At 37.2% G+C, this 22,792-nt stretch overlaps 1 protein-coding gene across 1 annotated transcript in view; it reads left to right on the forward strand.

Annotated features, from left to right (window-relative positions):
- Window positions 1–22,792, forward strand: part of CCDC170 (coiled-coil domain containing 170) — a 53,084-nt gene that overhangs the window by 14,546 nt on the left and 15,746 nt on the right. Inside the window, exons 4-7 of the mRNA XM_062573056.1 lie at window positions 3,150–3,281; window positions 6,985–7,241; window positions 12,978–13,122; window positions 15,054–15,239. Coding sequence (XP_062429040.1) covers window positions 3,150–3,281; window positions 6,985–7,241; window positions 12,978–13,122; window positions 15,054–15,239 — 720 coding nt within the window. The remainder of the gene's footprint in view (window positions 1–3,149; window positions 3,282–6,984; window positions 7,242–12,977; window positions 13,123–15,053; window positions 15,240–22,792) is intronic.

Below are 22,792 nucleotides of genomic sequence, written 5' to 3' on the forward strand. Positions count from 1 at the left end.
TTTGGCAATCTGAGCTACACCCTCTTTGGTATAAAAGAAGGGAGTTCTTAGGTAAAGCTTCATAACTTCTTAAGCCCATCTGAAGTTGAAATAGCTATTAGTAGTGATGGTGAGTAATCGCTCACTTAAGGCTACCTTGGTACTTGAGGGCTGGCAGGAAGGAAATGTGACGCTTATTATTTTATTAGTAAGACATTTCATTTATAATTCTGCTTCAGAAGGCCTTGTTGGAAGCGCGTTGATTTCACAGCCTAAATTACTGTCCAGAATTACAGGAAAAAAGTAGGGAAAGGAGAGTAAAAAGACCAAAATGATCTCAACTGAGCTGCTAGTTATTCTGTCTTTCTTACATCTCAGGTAGTTGTATTCAAGTCAGTCAGTAGTCTTCTCTTAAACACAATTTGTGCTTCAGTTGGTCTTCCACTCATGCAGTCTGAATAGCATATGAGAATGGAAATAAGCAAAATTTTTGTCTGAGATGTCTTCACACAGAGCTAACTGTGTGTGCTGCTCCCTCTTGGTATGGGTTTCTCTTTTAAAAAAAAATCTTTCTAAAGCCTAATCATGCCCTGAAGATAAGATGCAGCAGAAAACTATTTGTACTCCCAGTAGTTTTGGTAAGGGTTATATTGTCCACCTAACAGATGTAGAGTTTGTTTTTTCTAATTGAATATTTTTATGAACTATTCCAAGTTGCTTATTAATCCATAGAACACTGATGGTTTATTCACAGGCAAATTAAAAATACATTTGTGTGTGTGCGTGCATGCCTTTGTGCTCTAACCAGAACTGAAACAATTGCACGATTTGCAGAGGTACTTAATAAATCAAATCCATCTAGCTTTGGTCTGTTTCAGCAGCCCTTTTGTGTGTTTGGCTGCTCTCTTAATCACATCCCTCATGGACTTTTTCTATCACTATTCAGTGATGCTGTTTTCCTAAGGCAGCCTGCCACAGAAATGCTTCTTGCTTTTCTACTAAAATGCATATTTAAATCTATACTTGTGAAACAGTATTTCAAGCTTACTTATTACAGGAGGGTAATACTGTATTTGGAACTGAAATAGTTTTTATTCCAAAGTAAGATTTTCTTTTCAGGTAATTATCTAGAAATAACTTTTCATCTAATTCACACTACAATAAAGAATGAATTTTAAGTAAGATAAACCTATACAAAATGTGCAGCTTTTTTCCATATGGAGTTAATACTGATTACATACTAAGATACTGTAGCCCATTAAGAAATTGTGAATGGCTTTCAAGAATTTGTATCTCCAAATCTTGCTTGAAAAGAGTGTATTTCAAAAATAATGCCTTTGCTGGTCAGCATGAAGTGCAAGCAATATCTTGTCTCTCTCTTGTTTGGATACCTAGTTTCAATAGCAGTCATGACCTGGAGTAGATGTGCGTTCCTGATGCGTACTAAAAGCATTAGGATGGCAGTTTGGCTTCAGTCTTCTGTGGAAGCTGATGGAATAAAAATCTCATGTCCTCTCCTCTGCTGTATATGCTCCCAAATATCACTTAAACATAGTACTATTCTGAAGGTGTTAATGTCTTAGTTTTGTGGTTACTATTGATCTGAAAAAAAGTTCTGTCTTACAAAGTTTTTATCAACATCTCAAGTTTGAAGTTTTGTATGGAAAAATTTAAATATCAAAGGCAAAGAAATCCACTACACTTATTCTCCATTTTTATAGTAGAGCATACATGAGAGAGCTTGTTTTGACAAGTCAAAAATGTGCATCTAAAAGAGCTCTAGCCTTACAAGTGGCCTGAAGGATACTACTGTGCTGGAGGCACAGAGCCAATGCTTGCCATCTATTAGAAGGGCTTGAAAAAGGATGAAAGGAGGTCAGTATGGCAATGATGACTTCTAGGGAGGAGAAACCATCATTCACTAAGCTGAACTTGTTTCTAAGTGAAGAAGTTCAAAAAGACCTTTAACCTTGGCAGGTTAGAAATAAAAGCAGAACTGTGCAAACCTTAAAGTGACTTTGAGGAGCAGGTAGGAGTGACTGGGTAGGTATGGACACCTTAACTTGATAAAGAAACAGCTGAGGCATGGAGAAGATTGAAAGGACTGATTTTTCACCATCTTGTCCAACATAAGAATTGGAGGTCATGAAATGTAAGTAGTAAAAGCCACACTAAAAAGTTAAGTGATTCTTTGCATAAGATGTACTTGTAGAGTTCCTTGCCAAACAACATTTTGGATGATGAAAGTTTATATGGATTGAAGAAAAGACTGGATAAGTTGGTAAAGAGGAACGTTCTGAAGGTTACTAAATACATGGTAACTACAGGGAATAACCTGAGATGTAAATAATTGAAGGTTATGGAGTTGTTGAAGGGGAACATACAGCACAAGCATGTAGTATTTACTCAGGGTTCTGTTTAAGGCTGCTGTTGGAAAGAAGATACTGAGAGAGATGCTCTAACTCTGTACAGGAGTTGCTATGATGTATCTTCATTTACTTCCCCCCCCCCACATGCGCGCGCTCTGTGTTTTATCAGTTAAATTAACTTGGTGTTATTTAAGGCAACTGCAATTTCTGTGTTAAGTGCTGCAAGATACCTTTATAAAGAATGAAACTGAGGGTTCAGAACTACACCATTGCAGCTTCATTAGCCAAGTGGTTATAGCCTATTGCATAAAGAGAACTGTTGAAAGGCAAGAATAGCAGCAGCTAGAAGCAGGGTTGAGAAAAGTCAGATAACTTAATGATTGCGTACTTCGACTTTTATTTTCTCGTTGGTTTTTTTCTTTTTCCTCCATACTGCTAAACTAGATAGATACACAGAGCAGCCCAGCACTTCTTAGGGGTAATGGGCTTATGTAAGGAATAAAAAAAGCCTTTCTCTGACATCAAGGATACTTTATATATATTCATATTTAGTCATGCAGCAACCATGTAAGTGGCGCTGCTGATATACTTTGTCACCTTAAAGACACTGGTGACTGAACTTGCAGATGGAAGTGCTGACTGGTAGAAAAGTCACTGTTTACTCTAATAGAATCAGTTACTGTGGGAATAAGGTACTTGGAATAAATGCTGTTTAGTAGCTCAAAAGGCCCACCAAACACTGAAGCAAAGGTATGCAAAAATGTGATGTTTGATAGTTTTCTTTTTGTGTTGTCTTCCCAGGAATCTTATGATTGCTTTCCTTCGGATATTCCTGTCACTAGAGAGCAGATGAATCGATATCGGGCTGCAGCTGAAACTGCTCAGAGTGAACTTGCAGCACTTTTGGTGAAGTATGATTGTGCCCAGTCAGAGGTACATTTAAAAATACCTCCAAATCCTTCTCCAGACTTGAGGATTCTCTACAGTTACTTTCTGTAGAGGATAAAATATTCGTAGGAAGTCCAAAAGTCCTTGTCTTCTGATGCAGAATTTTTGTTTCTCATAACATTTTTTTTTTTTTTTTTGAATTTCCATGTGAGTTTTACTCTGGTTGCTCGGTATCCGAGAACTTATTATGACTGTATATTTGAAATATTGGCACTAGAGTCTGTCTTTTACCATGGTCATTATTATCTTTGTGTGAATACACTATTTGGTAGCTAAACCTGAAAGTTAATACTTCAGAATTGTGACTGTATAAAAGTTGTGATTATTGTCATCCTGTTATTGCTGGTGACTTAATGTGTAGCTCCATCCTTGCTCATCTCTCCTTTTTAATGAAATTACAGCTCCCAAAATTTGTATTGCTTATGTTGCCAGTGAAGGTGTGTTTGAGCTAATAAGGCTGATTGTAACTAGAGTAACTAAAGTACACATAAGCATAATTTTCTGCTCTCTCTGCTGTGGGGATGGTAACTCTCAGGAGAGATGTAAGGTAGGCAACTGGAGGAAGTAACATTTATAATGAACAATTGGATTTGTTTAGACAATTTTCAGAGTTTCTGTATTTTCACTCTTTTTAAATATATAGCTGAATAGGACTTATTTAATCTGATTCTACAGTGCAGTCACTGGTCAGTTTTAAAATGGCAAAGATATTTGCTGCTGAGAGAAATGAAGTGCTGCATACATTTATCTGCATCCATAGATTTAGGGATATGTGTGTGTGAATGTATGTTTGTGTGTGCATAACATATATGTATACCTAAAAAATGACAGAAACTTGAAACATTCATCATCCAATTAGTACTTTAAACATTTGTACATTTTACAAATGTGTATTTCTCTTGCACTTTGTAAAGTGCTTTGAGATACACTTCTGTAACACGTGAACATTAAAAAAGGCTCTGTCTGCCAATGAGATAAAATTTCTTTTATTATGGATAACAGCAAGAATATGTAATATTATAGGAGAATGACTTATTAATAGAGTATCAAATTAAAACCACAGGGATGAGTGTGTGTCGGCTGAGCTGAACTTTGACCAGTTGATCCTGAAACTGCTGTAAAGATCCTGAAAATACTGTGAAGATTGTAAAAGGTCTTTAATGGCTATATAGGATCAATAGTTTAACTCTACTTATCATTTTAAAAAAGTCATTCAAAACTTTATGTTCTCATGTAAATAATTTGTTCTCTATATTATTTGAAATCTTGAATGGCTTTACTGCCAGCATAACTGAGTGATTTATAGATTCTTTCAACATTCTTATTGCAAAAGCAAAAGAATAGTCAAGAAAGCAGCTGCTCATGCTCTTGTTAATAAAGACCTTCATGACCCAGTTAAGGTCAAAGTCTGGTTATGCTGAGTGCTCTGTAAAACTCATGATATGGGATTATTCTTGCCCTTTCTGCTATTGAAACTGACCACAAAAACAATGGACAGAAGAAAAAAATATCCCATTTTGCAGATGGGGAGTTGAACCACAGAAAAATTTAAGATTATGAACATTTTAAGGTACAATAACTTGGTCCAGCTGCCAAACAAAGCAGTCCTATTGTTCATTCAGCTGCTCATTCCCTTCCCCACACTGCCTCATCCTTTGGGTTGACATGAATATCTGTGTAGTTATACAGCACACTGGGTTGGGGAAATGATTCATCTGAAGAATAAAGCCTCTCCTTCTGGGCTGTGCTTTAGCCGAATCAGTTTCCCAGGCTATGTTACTTCATAGCCTTATAAATATTTTTGCATAGCACAAAGAAGAGGGTGGAATATGGAGATGAAACATTTGAGCCTAGGAAGGGTCAAAGCTGCTTTCCTCAAAAACAATGCTGATTTATGTCAACTCTGAAGTGTCTGATGAACTAGTGCTTGCAGAGGAGGGGTTTTAGCAGTGTAAGCTGATCAGAGACTGAGCTGCTGTTGAAGGGGTGGTCTATCTACCTGACTTCTCAATTGTACCTTTTTTTGCTGTCGCTTGAGTCATATCGGCTTTCTGATCCAGCTAAAAATAATAGTCTTTTTTTTTTTTTTTTGAATGGAAGGACTAATTTTCACCACGTATCTCCATGAATATTAGCAACCACATATGGTCGGTGGTAAAAATGCATTGTAGGAAGAGAGGGAGATATGCTACAAAGTCTAAAGATTTAGAATGTGGTTCCAAGACAGTTCTCAGTAAGACTGATATTTTTTTCCTCTTCAAAAGGGTTGTTCTGCGTCAGTGTTATAAACACTATGTTCGTTAGATCTTCAAAAAACCTACACTCTTCCTACCTATCTCTTCTCCATAAAAAGTGAATTCTTTTCCTTCAGCTGAGTGAGTTAAATTGTTTTGTTGAGAAGTCAGACAAGTACCAGAGCCCAGAGCAATGCAAGGAAGAAGGCAGGAGTTGCATGGTGGGGAACATCCCTTTTCCAAGGCAACAACCATTCAAATGGTTCACTAGTCTCTTGAAATTTCACTCAGAGTGTCTGGAGTTTGTTCCAACTGATTAGACTCTGGTAGAACCATGAATTTATTCTGACCTCCTAAGTTACACTGTAGTATCTTTAAATTTCTTAAAATATTTTTCATAACTTAAAAACCTTAATGCAAATCATAAAGAGCGGTTAATGCTTAGTTATGTGCCTATTAATTTTATATACTAGGAGCTAACGGGTCACCTTATATATTGCTGCTTATAATTGAGTTGTAAGGAAAGCTTAAATGTGGCTTAACGCTTCTTATAACAAAAATTCTGCTTTCAATTACTTGTTCCTTTTAACAACATATAATAGTAACACTGAAATTTTATGTGCCTGGCATGTCTGCCTCAAGCTCACTTTTTGGAGATGTTTGTAGCAGAAATAGTTGAGTAGAAAATGGTACTATAACTGAAAATTTTCAGGGAGGGAAAAGAAAAACAAATGAACTCCTTAAGCTGTTGGGGAAGATCTAGCATCATCTTTGGAACAAGTTCTTGAAATTTGGCAGTGATCTCTTCCTACCCTCCCCGAAGAGTCTTTCTGTTTCTGTGTAAATCCAGCTACATTGGGTTGGACTGAAAAATAACTGTTTGCGTATACTGAGAAGAGGCTGCCTAGAGCACAACTCGAAAAATTTCATTGCCTCGGAAAAGGCTGCAAATCATCAAAACGCGATGCTCCACCCTCATAAAACAGGATCCTTTATATTTACTGCTCCCAGCAACTGTAGATTATTTGTGTGATTGGGAACTAGAATTGGCAAAAGTGGGGAGATGGGCAAGAAGGTGGGAGTGATGGTGTTAACAGTATTGCAACTGTATATGTGTAAGGAATGTGAGTTAAGGTTGTGCAGAAAACCTTTACATTGGCTTTTCCTAAATTCTGAAATTATGAATGTATTTATCTTCCTGTAGGAGATTATATTAAAAAGTTGTATTACATAACAGAAGCTTTTTTTTTTTGCTAACCCCTTTTACTATTATTCTTTTCTACTTTGAAAAGAAAGTTAGTTGCCTCTCTCCACCCAGTCTCTTAGCAATACAAAACTGACACTTTTGTTCCAAAATGTCTCTTGTCACATTCTTAAACTTTTAATGTGGTTTGATATTTCAGTTTGGACAGATTTTTCCTTTCTTTTTGTGTTTTTTATTCTTCTGTTTATAGCTTCTTGAACTCAGATCCAAAATGGTCTCTAAAGAAGCCTCTTTTCAAGAGCTGAAGGCTGAAGCTGAAAGCTACAAGGAAAACAACGCTAGACAGACTTCTCTACTTATGTCTTTGCAAACCCGAATTCAAGAGATGGAGGAAGAATTAAGTGTGCTCGCCACTTCTAAAAAGCAAACTGAGTTGAGAGCTCAGGAAGTATTCAAGGAGAGTTGGGAGCTGAAGGAGAAGCTTCATGAGCAAAATGCTGAACTTCAGTAAGATTCATATGAGCTATGAAACTATTTGTGTTTGCAATGACAGAATATAGCAGTTGTCAACACAGAAAAATATGTCAGTAGGTAGACTTCATTGCAGGCCTCCTGAATTCTGTTTTGGTGTCTTGCAAAATCATTCTACTTGAGTGTGTGGAAGGTATTGAAATTAGTCTTCTGTTTTGAGTTGTTAGACCATAAATAAGGTTTTAAGAGTTGTGTCCTCTGGAGGAAAAATTAAGATATGGCTCAGCTTGGTATAACCTTATTTATCAAATATGAGCACAGAGGTCTGTTTCTGAGTGCAGCAAAAAAAAAAAAAAAAAAAGGTATGGTTTCCTCATGCAGGTATTTCCAAGTATGGCACTGATGTAAACTTTATGCTTTTCATAGCACAGTTGTGATGAGCTCTATCTCCAGCAGCAGTCTGTTGCCCTTGCCTGTCCTTATTATGTGATGTCTTTTCAGATACATATCTGTTGATTGGATTGGGTATGTGGTGGGCAGTAACTGTGCTGCTGCCCTCAGTCTTCTCTTCCCCAGGCTAAACAGGCCCAGTTCTTGCAGATGTTCCTCGTAGGGCAGATGCTGCAGCCCTTTGATCATCTTCGTAGTCCTACACTGGACTCTCTCCAGTAGCTCCATGTCTCTCTTGTCCTGGGGAGCCCAGAACTGGACACAGTACTTGAGATGAGGCATCACCAGGGCTGAGTAGAGGGGCAGGATCACCTCCTTTGACTTGCTGGCAACACTCTTCCCAATGCAGCCCAGGATACCACTGGCGTTCTTGGCCACAAGGGCACATTGCTGGCTCATGGTCCACTTGTCATCCAGCAGCACTCCCAGGTCCTTCTCTGCAGAGCTGCTCTCCAGAAGGTCAGCCCCCAGGTTGTACTGATGCCTAGGGTTATTTTTCCCTAGGTGCAGGACACAGCACTTGCCCTTGTTGAACCTCAGGAGGTTCCTCTCTGCCCAGCTCTCCAGCCTGTCCAGGCCTCTCTGAATGGCAGCACAGCCCTCAGGTGTGCCAGCCACTCCTCCCAGCTTGGTATCATCAGCAAACTTGCTGAGGAGGCACTCTGTCTCTTCATCCAGGTCACTGATGAATAAGTTGAGCAAGGTGGACTGTTGGGGCATTCCACTAGCCTCAGGCCTCCAACTAGACTCTGCACCACTGATGACAACCCTCTGAGCTCTGCCTTTCAGCCAGTTCTCAATCCACCTCACTGTCCTCTTGTCTAACCCACACTTCCTGAGCTTGCCTAAGAGGATGTTATGGGAGAAAGTGTCGAAAGCCTTGCTTTTTTCCATTCTTGTAACCATTACAAGGCTGGTATTTAAATGAGAATGCAATGTCCATCTTAATATTGTCTAGCAAAGAGCAAGATGAGTGTTTACCAGATGTCTGTTTTTCCCAAGTGAGTATTTTGCACAGCTCTTCCAGGCTTTGTGAATTTCAAGTGGATAATTAAGTTATTTTAGAACCTGGAGAAATCTATTATATTGCGCTTGTTTATTACCAGCTGAATTGCCAAAAGCCCTGCCTGGAGAGTGCTGATGTGGATTGCCAAAGATTTTAGATTATAATCCAAATGTAAGCAAAAGAATAGTTAAGCCAAAAAGTTTATTGTACATCCTTACAGGATAGTAAACATCACAGTCTCTAAGATAACAGTTGTTAAGATTTAAAATGCTATCTTTGACCAAAAGAAAGAAGGATCTTCTACCCTACTTGCTTGACTCACTAGGAGAAAACTTTCAAAATAGTTTCATAGTAGTAGGCTTTTGTTACAGTTATGTGGCACAAATCTGTGCTGCCACCCCCAGTGTGGTCTTGTCCTTTACTTGCCTGCTCTGTTTTGCCTGGTTTGCTTTTGTTGGCACTTCCATTTGTGTGGCCACATGGTGAACAGGACCAGGGAACTGCTCCAAGTGATAACTAAATATGTCAATCCCAGATCCAGTTCACTGCACACGTAGTGTATACCACCAGAGCGCTAGCAAAAAAGGAAGGAAAAAAGGGAGGGTAAGCTTTCAAAGCTTTTTTCCTTCATCCTTTTTCTCATTCAGATGGTTATGTCCTCCCACTTAATACTAGTCAATATATTGACTTAGTGAGTTTTAGTTGCTTACTCTGACCACCTTAGTAGTGCATGGCACATGACCACCCATAAACAGACATTCAAGATTTTCACCACTAATTTCTAGAAGGAAAGAGCAAGTCAGTAGGCATGAAATGCACATTTGCATTCTATACCCAGAGATAGAATCAAAAATGTTTAATGAATTCTGTGATTGGTTTCCAAGAAGTACACCTCTCCTATTCAAAATGGTGCTTTTCTACTCAACAGGACTATTGCCATGGTATTTTTAGAGCCTGAAGTGTGAAAAGCTTTTTTTTTTTCTTTTTTTTCCTCATTCTCTTTGCTCATTAGTTCTGAAGAGCTAGCAAAACTGTGAAAGAGCTATGCTCCACTTTTTTTTGTATCTCATTGCCTATCTTCTAGGTGCTCATACCTGTATGGTTGTACTGAAGGTAATTAAGGTTGTTCGTAGAGTTATCAAGTGTGTGCCTGGTACTTCAGATTCTTTATTTTTAGAAGCAGTTGCAGTTCTGTATGTGATGTGCCTTGATTTTCAGAGCCACAGGACAGTTTGCATGCTTAGAAGACAAGGAGATATTTTTCAATTTGTAAACTGAACACATCTGAAATGGCAGTCACCAAGAAGCAATCCATATAAAGGCTTATTATGTCATTGCAGAGTAGCATGGACTTTAAAAAATACATTGCAAGTAATGATATGTGAAGTTCTCATGCCCTGGCTTTAAGGAGTAAATTTCATTTATTTTTCATTCAAAGATTACAAAGGAAAAATAATTTTAAAAGATTAAAATCTATATTTAAATTATGTTATCGTTGTTAACTTGCAGAAAAATTTGCCTCCAAAACTAGCCTGTACATTTTAAGAATGTAATTAATATATGCTTTGCTGCCTTGGCTATGTGTAAAATTGTCTAGAATCTGATAAAAGGTTGGAAAGTCATTGTTAACATTATAAAAGTTCTTATTAATATGAAGACTCTTTGAATATGTAATACCAAACATTTCATGAATCTGTTAGTGCTTTGAAAAAAGCTGTCTGCCTTATGATATTTCAAGTCCTCTTGAAGGTTAAGCTGACCATTAATATGTGAGACCAGATGTTTCCTGTGGTATATACAGCTTGTCTTAGCACTACTGCACATTTGGGCTTCCCTAGACAGGTACTTTTTCCCCACTGAGAAGTTTTGCTTTGCACAGGAATTTGGGCTTTCCTCCATTCCTCCAGGATTTCCAGCTACTCTGTAACACAGTAACTTTGATCAAATTGCAGGATGTCAGAAATACTAGATGATAACAGCACGGATCAACTCCATAGTGCATACACAGCAAGTTCAACATGGTCTGAGGTGTGGATTTTTGGTACGTGGGATCACGGAGTAGTTTAGGTTGGAAGGAACCATTTGAGGTCATCTGATCAAACCCCCCACTCAAAGCAGGGCCATCGGTTAGCTGTGTGTGGGTCATCTGGGCACCACTTCTGCAGTAAATCTGACACCTGTGTTGAATCAGGCTTGTACAGGTCCTTAGACTGCATACGAAGTATGATATACAAGTGTCAGTCTAATACGGTAGTGTATACGTGTGTATCCATTTCTGGATTCTCCACATTTCCACTTCTGATGTATCCCTCTTCAGGACAGCAGTTTAGTAGCCATCTTGCAGCTTAGTTTTGCTGGGGTAGTGGAGGAGAATATCGGTTGCCTTGAAGTGAGGAAACTGAGGTACTTTTAATCTGAGGGCCAGAGCATGCCGCATAAAATAGCGCTCTTTTGGCTCAGTGTGTGTGCTGTGCAGTATTGCACAACATTTTCCTCATTCTATGTAGAGAAGTAATTAATGATTTTCATTTCTCTCTTTTATTCTTCTACTCTCTTCTGTTTTGCAGCAATGACAGCAACTGGGCTGATCCCCTTTCTAAGGCAGTATCTTATGGTTTTTCATGGACTGCCTCTTTTGCTGACCACCATGTATTTCCCAGAGGTGTCTCATGATGGTTTTTGATTATGGAATGGTGCTCAGTTGCTTCTTTAATTGCCATCCTAGAGAAAAATAAAGCAAAAGTGAAAAAGAGAGAGTCCTAAAACTGCAAGAATGCCCACCTTGGCATTGCTTACAACAATTCTGTGCTCTAATAAATAAATACTGTAATAGAATTAAAATAAAGTTGCTGAAGTTAACAGATAACTGTTCGGGGGTATCTTAGATCTCATTTTATTCTAGTGCTCAAATCTTCGTCAAGAACTTGCCTTAGAGAGTACCTTGCTTCTCCTCTAGAAGTTTGAAAGATTTCTAGCTCTTGTACCAATTGCATTTTTACCACTGAGTACTGTTCTAATATTAGTTATCTCTGAGAATAAATCTGAACTGAAAATTATTTTTTTTCCTCATTGCTGTTTGGTAGCATTATCTGTGATCTCTGCATGTTGCTGGGTTTAAGAAATGCTGTGAATAGCTTGATACCTGTTTCTTCTGACAGTGTCTGTTGACTGGTATACCAAGAATACCTTCTGATTAGTTCTGTTCGTTCTTATATATTCTGAAATGATGTTGGAGTTGATAACTGGATTTCACAAATCATTATTTTGAGCTCTTTGATTTTTTTTTCCCAATTTGTTCTTTTGCAGTTTCTCAGGAGTGATGCTCAGTGCTACAGTGCCATGAACAAAGTTTAGCACTTCTATACATTTATTATCTACATAGACTATGCCAGTACTTTTTTCCTAAACTTGTCTTTGTCTGTGGCAATGAAAAGAATGTAACCGTGTTCATGCAAATGAATTAAATCAACCACTCTGTTATTTCATTGTTCATTTTTATAGAGCACTTGAATACCTATACCTACTCTCCGTGCAGGTAACTTTTGCTGTTAACTGATAGATATGTCATGTGGGATGCGTATCTGCCTGATAGGTACCTTTGGAGAGTCCTGAAACTGAGAAAGAACCTGCCTTGTCTGCAGACTTCTGTGATAGTTTTCTTGTTCGTTTGTTTTAACTTGATCCTCTCTGGCCTGATGAGGATTACACTTTTTTTTTTTTTTTTTTTTTTTTTCATCTTTACTTCTTTTTTGGGGTGTAGTGTTACACAGCAGAAGGCTGTGCCTACAGCAAACTACTGTCTCCCTTTTCTGGTTGCTGCTGCCTGTAAAATATTCTGGATGTCCTACACTTCCATTCATCAGAGGGGGCTTTTCGCCCAGAGTCTGTGGAACAGCACTGTCAGGTGCCCCCCCCCCCCCCCCGACAGGGATTTGATCCCTTTCTTCCCCTTTTTACTTACCTTTTTACTTGCAGCCTCCATTACTATTATCTTGGATGCACTTGTGTTAAGTTTATTGGGCTGCTGTGTCTTAGTGAAATCCTGTGCTAAGTAAGATGTGATCGTAGAAGATTATTTTAAAATGCTAATCAAAAGTGAAGATGAAAAAATGTTTACACATAAGGCAACTAACAAGTTATATATATTAACATTTAGAGAATTATTTAACACACACAACTTGTAAAGATCATTTTACAATGTGCAGAAGCTAGCAATAATCTTAGGATAATGTTTTTTGGCTAGAACTCTGTTTCAGAGAACATTCATCCTGATATGCGCTTTCCCTTTTTTTTTTTTTTTTTTTTTGTCTGATTAGTAAATGTTTGAATGAGCGTGAAGAAAGTAAGACTGAAGCTTTGAAGATTAGCAGAAAACATGAGGAGCTGCTAGTACAGCTTTCTGAATTCTTGGACACGGACATCAGAGAAAAAGAGGAAGCTGAAGAACATTTAATTTTAAAGGTAATTATGTGTAGGCAAAGGCTTTTTATTAGGTACTGATGAGACTCATTAAAACATTTCACTGTTTTATTACTCCAGTGGATATTCCTAAAATGAGTTTAATTCTTAAAAATATTTGACTTGACAAAAAATGCATTCATACTTCTATATGATTTTTAGGAAAATATTTATCAAAGAAATAAAGCAAATATTTCAACAACTTAAATGACAAAGAAAATCTTTGTGCTAAATGAAAACACTGTCTGTAAATCATTATTTAATCAGTTTTTCATATTGTCCTGATTTTACAGATGCTGAACACTATTAGACTTCACTGAACTCAGTTTTGTCTTACCTACATAAATATTTAATTAACGAGCAGTTCTTAAGTATGAACCCTGAGTAGATAGGTAGCTGAAAGATTTCCTAAAACATTAGCAATGAGAATCACTAGATGACCTATAAATTGTACCACTAGTTCTTAATATTTATCTAAAGCCAATGTACCATTAAGTAGAAACATCTGAAATGGTCTACTCTGAAACAGCCTCTAACTGTGTCTTGTAACAAATTGCTATAAATTGCTGTGTGATGTATTTGAAACATAATCATAAAACTTTATTATCTTTTTTCAGAATATTTCTAAAGTTCTGGAAGCTAAGCTTCCATTCAGGAAAGGAAAATTGTTTTTATGATCTGTTAGCCTTTCAGATGCAGCTAAAGGCCAATTTATCCTAATTTTATGCATCTTTCTCATTTTTGTCTAGTGTTCTCTATCCCTATTTTTCTCTCACTTGGGAGCATACCAGCTATTTGGGGAAATTCTGCTTTAGTATATTCATATTATAAGAATTCTGGCTCTAAGGAATACTTAATAAATTAAGCTTATTATTTATTTAAGTATGTGTCACAGTGATTTCTTACAGTCTTTGCTGTCATAATATTACAAGCACATTCAAATTGTAACAGATGCTCTAGTGCAATCTGTCTAGTTAACATTTTAGGCAAATATATTTAGTGTTAAACTAACTCATACATGCTTTGAGTTAAACAAATAATGAGACATAGAGCTTAATAAAGAATGTGTTGACTTATGTTTAGTGACGTAAATAAATCTAGATGGCAAATCTAGTTTGCACTGAAAATTGTGTGCTTTAGGAAAACATAGCTACTTGTTTTTCTGTTTGGGGTCATGGTATGTGTATCTAGGTTGTCTTCTACATTATGGTTTAATTTAAGACAGAAGTGCTCTGGCTTAATCTGAAGAACCATCTTGCTGGTAGGAATCAGGGTACATTTTATTCCTTATTTTCCCTGTATACTCTTTTAAGTGTCCACATTCATCTATTCTGCTTCTTGGAAGCATATTGTGCCAAAATAGACCTAGAATCTTCCTGGAATTACTACTTTTTCCAAGGTGTCAGTTGTTCAGAACATAAACTCACAAGTTATTTGGCCCCATCCTTGAATAAGCTAATGAAATAGCTGTTACTAGCTCAAGTCTCCCTGTACCTAAAAAATTTCAAGCATGAAAAGAAGCTTTTGGTTTCTTATTCCAAAGCCTTGGGAAACATAAATCTTAGCAAACCAAACCAAAACTGACTGCCTTTCACAAGAAGATAGTTACATGATCTGTTTTCATTTTTCTGACCTGCTTCATGTCAAGTACAGATACACAGAAGTGACAGTAGCTCTCTACATCTTTAATAGATCATAGAGATTGTGCGGAAATAAGTCTGAACCACGTTACACCAAGATGTGGGTTTGTGATGGGAATATGGTTTTCACTTTAAATGTCTTTCTACTATTTTAAAATGGAATAGTAGAATGCAATTATAAATCTAACCTACAGGTCTTAAATACCATGTTTTTAGGATGATTAGGATTGTGATGAATATAGATTACTGTTAAGTGTTCTTAAAATTTTACTAATATTTGAATTATTTGTCCAGGCCTGTGAAATATGTAAAGAAAATACGACACTAAAAAGCCAGATTGCTGTTCTTCAAGAAGCCATCAGTGCCCATGAGATGGAGTCCAAGGCTAACAGAGAAACTATCATGAGGCTTGTTTCAGAAATGACCAAAGAGCAGAAAAAGGCAGCAGGATACTGTCAAGACATGGAAAAACTTAGTAAGGTATGTAATTACAGGGTGTGCACGTTTGTCTTGTTTAGATATTTTTTAGATATTTCAAATTAATTTTCAGTAGAAGGTGTATTAGAAAAAGTATTTTTGGCAAACCTTCAAGTGTCTTTACTAAGAAGAGAACATTTTTCTGTGGTTACCCTGAAAATATATAGAGATTAAACATCAACACAGCTGAAGAGGGACCTGCTTCAGATTTGATGTCTTCTGTTGACACTTGAAAATTGATATTTTTGCTTCCTTCATACAGTCGTAGGCTTTGCTGTTGCTTGCACAAACATGTAATTTCACAGAAGTTTTGTTAGAACAGTGCAAATGTATAGAGTTATTGAGTATCTCTGAGGCACAAGTATGGCACAAGGAAAAAATACTCTTTTAAATAGTATTTATGGAATATCACTAGTTTTCTAAGGGTTATTCTACTGAGTTTCTTTAAAAATTCTAATGAGAAACTGAAAGGAATTACTAGAACAGTATTGTATTCTTTTCACTTAAGGAACTGGAAGTAAAGTGTCTTGCATTACAGACACTAGATTATTTGCTTTACCATGTGACAGACTCATGCTTCATTGACTCATAGACAAGTAGGTTGTAGCCAGCAGCATGCCTCTTGCAGGAGAACACTGTTTTGCTTTGGAGAACCCATGCAGGAAATCTGAGCAGGAATGAAGCTGTAAGTCAAGAATTCAATAAGTTCACCTAGCTACAGTTTGTAAAAGGTAAGAGTAAGTGAGCACTCCAAGAGAACTCACCTGAGAATTTTTGTGCTTTGCAAAGAATGGACAGGTGACAATGTGAGTTATTGTAGCAGTTTTCCTGATTAAACAACACCTCACTTTGAGCAATAACTATAAAAAAGGAGCAGTTTACTAAAATGGTAATGATCTTCTGCAGGTACTGAAGCAGTGCAATTAAAGCTGATAGGAACTTAGGAAAATAAGAGCTGTGACTTAGGCTGCTAAATGATGTGGCTGAGTTAGGTATAGAAATTTTAACATAAATTGAAAACTTAGTTGCACAATGTTCTAAGTTAATATAATTAGTCCTTCCTCCATATTAATCCTTCCCTGAACAAAAGTCCACCACTATATGCTTTAAAAGATGAAGTGTTCTGATTTGTTTGTAGGCATGGTACTTAAGAGATGAGAAATAGCTGATGGCATGCTTTAGGGAAGAAAGAATTTATTATGGAGAAGATAAATATTAGGTACTAGGAGGGTCATAAATCTTTCTTCTGAAAGCACCTATAACAAAGCTATGTAACACATTCTGTCCAAGAATAAACTTAGAGTGAGAGCGCCTGTATTGAAAACTTAAACAGGTCCTTTCTGAACACTTTTTGTTCCCATACATTCAACACAAACTTGTGTTTGAATAAGGGGAAAATGTAGTATACTTAGTAGGTAAGCCAGAATCAGTCATTTTAAGTGAAGATGTTGGTTTCATTTGTGGTGTTTTGTAAGTTTGCTCTGACAGTCAAAACCTCTCCAAATTTCAGCAAGTTTTATGAAAAAAATTTTCCTATGATTTATTATGCAAATGCCTAATACATAATTTATTTTATTTGTTCTACAGCAATATATTGTTAAATTAATAGCATAAGCAAGTTATGATGGAATTTTAGTGGTTCTCTATTTCTTGCCTTTCAAATGAAGTGTATGCCATTATGGCTTACATGGAGGTTGCAGATTCTTCCAGTGGTTTAGCTACAAAAAGTTACAGATACTGAGTAAATTGATTGAGAAGGTTTTGTTTGCAACTGTGTATTAAAAATTCAATATTGAAAAAACAAATAAAAAGCAGAAGATTTTAATATATGTATCTAAGGTAGGATATAGAGCATCAGCTCTTCCCCTGATGGGTGTCTTACTAGGTTACAGTGGACACATCCTCAGTGGTATAAAGTAGACTTGACTTTGCTGCACAGTTTAAATAACCACATGGATACAATTGCACATCGTGATATGTACGCTTGTCAAAGAATAAAGCCTCCACACTGTCCAATCTATACTGTCATAGGCAACAAACAAATATTTCTCTGCTAGAGGAACACACACATTGCTCATTATACTTAGATTGTTTTCACAGAATCACAGAATGGTTGATGTTGGAAGGGACCTCTGGAGATCATCTAGTCCAAACCCACTGCTCAAGCAGGGTCACCTGGAGCATGTTAGACAGGGTTGCAACCAGGTGGGCCTTGAAGATCTCCAGAGAAGGAGACTCCACAACCTCTCTGGGCAACCTGTGCCAGTGCTCTGTCATTCTCACAGAGAAGAAATTCCCCCTCACATTCAGGCGGAACTGCCTGTGCTTCAATTTCTGCCCATTGCCTCTTGTCCTCTCACATGGGGCAACTGAAAAGAGTTTGTCCCCATCTCCTCGACACCCTGCTTACACACATCGATAAGATCCCCCCCCAGTCTTCTCTTCCCCAGGCTAAACAGGCCCAGCTCTTGCAGGCGTTCCTCATAGGGCAGATGCTCCAGCCCTCTGATCATCTTTGTAGCCCTACGTTGGACTCTCTCCAGTAGCTCCATGTCTCTCTTGTCTTGGGGAGCCCAGAACTGGACACAGTACTCGAGATGAGGCCTCCCCAGGGCTGAGTAGAGGGACAGGATCACCTCCCTCGACCTGCTGACGACACTCTTCCTAATGCACCCCAGGAGACCACTGGCGTTCTTGGCCACAAGGGCACATTGCTGGCTCATGGTCCACTTGTCATCCAGCAGCACTCCCAGGTCCTTCTCTGCAGAGCTTCTTTCCAGCAGGTCAGCCCCTAGCCTGTACTGATGCATGGAGTTATTTCTTAACTTATTTTCTGAGCTTTTATTAATTGAATTGCTTGTAATAGAATTTACCCAGTGCAAATTGACTACAAGTGATTCTTTCCTGTATTTGCCTCAAGCTCTTAGTGTCAAATATGTTGGCTTTTTTCTGTTTTCCCCCAGCTTTCTCTCTCAAAAATCTCCATAAGCGTATACAGGCTGTCACACAAGCCCCTTTATTTCTGTTCAGTAATTCCGTCAGTTTTCTTTAGCAAGCCTCAGACACAGCACTGTTATCTACCTTCTGTCTGATTTTTTTTTTTTGGCCACATAGTTGTTCAGACAAAACCAAGAGAGACGTGAACTCCCATTCTTGACCAAGTGCCTTTGTCACATTCAGAGGCAGCTATTGAACAATCATGCAAAACAGTTAATAGATTTTTTAATTCATGATGAAGAAAATGAAAGGCAAGTTGGTTTCACTGAAGCAGTATTATAGCAGAATATAAGGTTGATACATGTATAATCCAGAATGTTTTTGAATAAATGTGCTGTGATGTATGTTTTAGTCAGCGGGTTTTCATTTGAGCGATATTAGCATGTGAACCACAATTTTATCTATTCCCCCCTCAGCGTCACTGTATCACAACTGTCAAGCATTAAATGACAAATTAATATAATTAATCATAGCTTGACAACCAGCTTTTATTGTACCATATTACTTTTCTTTGTCTAAGAATTCTGAGCTCCCCAAATTTCTAACTGAAAGTTGTAAGAACTTGCTCTTAGAATTCTGTAAATATTTTGCAAACGTTTATTCTGACAATGCTGGATATCAGATTCATATTTGCTGGAAAATAATTTGTAAATGCTAGCCAGATTTCTAGACTGAGAAATGGAATACTTGTTCTTTCTCACTGTGTGTCTAGAACGAGTGATGGTTTATTATGATAATTGTTGATTATATAGTTATGACGTTTTTGTATTGGGGAGAGCTTAAGAATGTCTGTAGCTCTTTAAAAAAAATTTTCTGATCTGCTCTAATCGAGTTTCATTCTAGTATTTAATAAGTTCCTATGTGGTATTTTTTTAAGGTATAGAATATAAAGCAGTTGTTTTGCCAGGTGAACTTGCCATTCATACAATATTGCCATTGCTGCACCACAAAATCTGTTAAACTGGTTTGTTTTATTTCTCATTTTCTCTGATGATTCAACCTGGAAATACTTGTGATGCTTGCTGCAATGCTAATTTAAACATCAGTTTTACAAGGATATGCACCGTGTAGTGTCTGTAACTTAAAAAATATATTATCAAGCAACTTTAATTAATACAAATATATCACTAATGCAAAATTAATCATGAAAACCTAATATTTTATTAGATTTAATATTTTATAAATTACTTTAAATACATTTATTCTCTAATTAGCATCTAATCTCTACAACATATTTTCAATTAATAAAAATATTAAAATCAATTGACTTGATGAATGCATAAATAGACATAAGCTATTATTATTTAAGGAAACTGAATAAACTGCAGAGTTGAGAAACATGCCTACATTTTGAATATGCCTCAATACTTTGTTTGTAAGAGACAGGAGGCCTGGCTGTTAGAGGCCTGGCTGTTAGAGGCCTGGCTCTTTTTATTTGTAAGATTTGTCATAAAGAAAATAACTTTTAGGGACAGGTTTCAGCAGGCATTACAAATATTTCCAGGTTCAATCATCAGAGAATATGGGAGATAAGAACAAGATAGTTTACAGTTCATGTGGTATGGCAGCAGTAAGTGGACACTTGGCTGGAGTAAGAATTCATCTGGAAAGATACCTGCATTCTCTTTTATACCTTCTGAATACTGCTAATGTAATTTGTTTTTTTTGTATATGCAGTCACTGTAGTATATTGCCTCCGTGAAGCTCTTTGAGGTGCCCATGCCAATAACGATGATGTATATTACATTCACATAAACTTCTGTTGTCCAAAACCCCTCTATGCTGCTTTCATCAAAATGCTGCGCTCTTGAAACAATGAAAGCTGGAAAGCTAAAAGTTTCCTCTGGAAGGATAACAAGTGCGTTAACATGTGGCTATTCCCAGGGAAAAAGAGGAGCAAATGGAGCTGCAGTTGGGGCAGAGGTGGTAATGCTACATGTTCATGAACGGGGTAATTGCACAGGAACGTGCTGCGAGAGACCTGCCAGACTGAGCTGTGAGAGCGGCAGCCTAGCAAGCAGCGGAGGGGCAAGCGCGTGGCGATGGCTTCTTGCTGGCGGGCCCTCCGCTGCCCTCTGTCCAGGATGCCCCTGTTCTAAGGCTGCAGCTCTGTCTTACCAGCTAATGCTGCTGCTACATTTGTGTGCTGCTGCATGCTTTGTTTCATTTTGACCAAAACCAAACAGTAAATTCCTCCAATTCTGTATGTTATTCTGTATGTATATTGCCAAAGTCCAAGAAAGGCTCTGGACACTGTCATCTGTGTGAATGTCACTGTTCAATATGTCTAAATTCTTTTGACAAAGCCTCTCTTGTCTCATGAACTCTCAAGTCTGAATCCACCTTCCTACCGTGTAGTATTTTTCTTTATCTCATTGGAAGTAAGTCTCTGAGCTGTGCTTAGTTTGGAGTGGGAGAGTATTCTGAGGAAGTATATGCTTCCTCTGCTCTTGATGCACCTTTTGAGATGACTGTTACTGCCTACTATCAGAGACTAGCTGTTGATCTTTGGTCTGATCTGGTGTAGCTCTTCTCGTGTTACTCCCTTCTACTGAAGCTGTTTCACTTTGTGTGGATTAATTAAGTCTCTGAAGAGAGATCAACAGGGTGATCACCTCAGATGTAAGGGTATTTATTATTACTATACAGATCTTATCCCTCCTTGTTTCTTTTCTTCTGCAGTTTTAGTGCAATCATATCTCCCTGTATTTGCTTTACAGTATTAAATCCAGCTCTTATTTTTTCTTATAAAATAATCTATCTCTTTCCATTTAAAAGATAGAAGTAAATTCCCTCACCTGTTCTGGCTTGAATGCATTCTCCGTAAACACTTTTTATCTAATATTGAATGTTATTTCTGATGAGGCCTTGTCAGTGTCTTGAGTATTCATAGCATTACTCTTACATCTTCAAAAGTTAGTGTCAGATTTTATTAGTGCAGGTAGACTGCCAGCAGGTGGGTGTGGATAGACTACCTCTGGGCCTGAGTTCGTAAATTTAAGTACAGCACGTGACACATGAACCCTTTAGCTCAGCTCTCTGATAGCTTAAGCATTTTTGGCACTGCTTTCTATTTCAGCATCCATTTTAGATTTGCTTCATCTGTTGTGTCTGTCAGTTATCTGACACTATATACCCTTGGTAAATCTATATTATATTTAATTCAGTTTTAATTTCTGTAATTTCTGTAATTCTTATTTTTCAAAATTTTGTTCTATGTAAAAATTCACCAGCTTTTTTGACCTTAGAAGGTATATACCAAAACCTTCATATAATTCAGAGCCATGGGACATTAGCCATAAACATTGAGGATCCAAAGGAAAAACTTGAGCTGTTATGATTCTATTCTTTCAGGGATGGAAATAGCTTTATCTCCCTGCAATGAACACATTAGGCTTTTAGGATTTTGCTTCTAGTTGAGACAGCACCTTTACGGATTTTAGTATCCAAACTTCCAGATACTGTCCTACATTCAGACTGACCTTGCTTAAACTAGTCAGTGTGAATGTTCTCCATTCAAGATAGTTATTGAAGAATATTGTTCAGAGTTTTAAAGCTTTCAATTTTACTTGTTCTCATTCTATAAACTGTGTGTGTGTGTGTTTTCACGTTTAGGCGTCAACAGGCTTGCAGTTACTTATTTAAAACCTTTATCTTTTGATTCAATTGTGTTTGTAGATGTTCACAATTTGAAACAGTTGTAATTAGGTAAACTCCCTGGTACTAGCAATACTAGCAAATTAATATTTGCAGTGTTTCTCTGAAAAGAAAAATAGAGATTGCTGAAAACTGTAATTGAAATAAACCACACTTTACTCTTTGCTGTAATTACCATAATGTAATTCTCAGCAAAGGTAGGAATTTCCTATTAATAGGACTTGTTTAGAACACAAAAGAGAAAATGACAAGGAATTGTGCCAACATTTGTTTCCAAGAGAGTTCTACAAGTACTTTAACGAATAATTACCTAAATGACAGGGTTTGTTTTGGTTTGTTTTCATTTATGTGTTTGAATATTTGTTTTTTTGACAAATAGCTTTGAAGCTACTTAAAATTTTTAGCATTTTTAGTATGTTATGTTTATATTTTATTTCCAAGGGTGTCTCCCAGACTCCTTTTTTTGTCTACCATCACTGCTGAGCTGTATGATTATTTCCAGATTTACTGCTTGATTAACCTGTGTTCCATTAGTACAAATGGCTTATTGTGCTACAGTTCTTTAATACAAATGAAGGCAATCTTAACTGATATCAACCCAGTTACTGAGCCTCCCCTAGGCAACTGAAAATTCTAAAGAAATTTAACTGCTCTCTGTAAGTATGCCATCTAGTTGTCAAATTTTCTCTCTTGTGTGAAGTAATATTGCTTCCCATCTGTACCTATCAGTCAGATAATACCTCAAGGAATGAAGTCATACATACTCCTTGCTAAGCCTTCAGCTGATTTGACTGCAGATTTTATCCTTGTATATAAATATCTAATTGCTCTTAATTACTACTATCCTAGAGAAAGGAAGGAGGTTCAAAAGCTGATTGAATAAAACAAACTTTGTGTTTAGA

Source organism: Rhea pennata, chromosome 3 (genome assembly GCF_028389875.1).
Source record: "Rhea pennata isolate bPtePen1 chromosome 3, bPtePen1.pri, whole genome shotgun sequence".
NCBI classification, from domain to species: domain Eukaryota; kingdom Metazoa; phylum Chordata; class Aves; order Rheiformes; family Rheidae; genus Rhea; species Rhea pennata.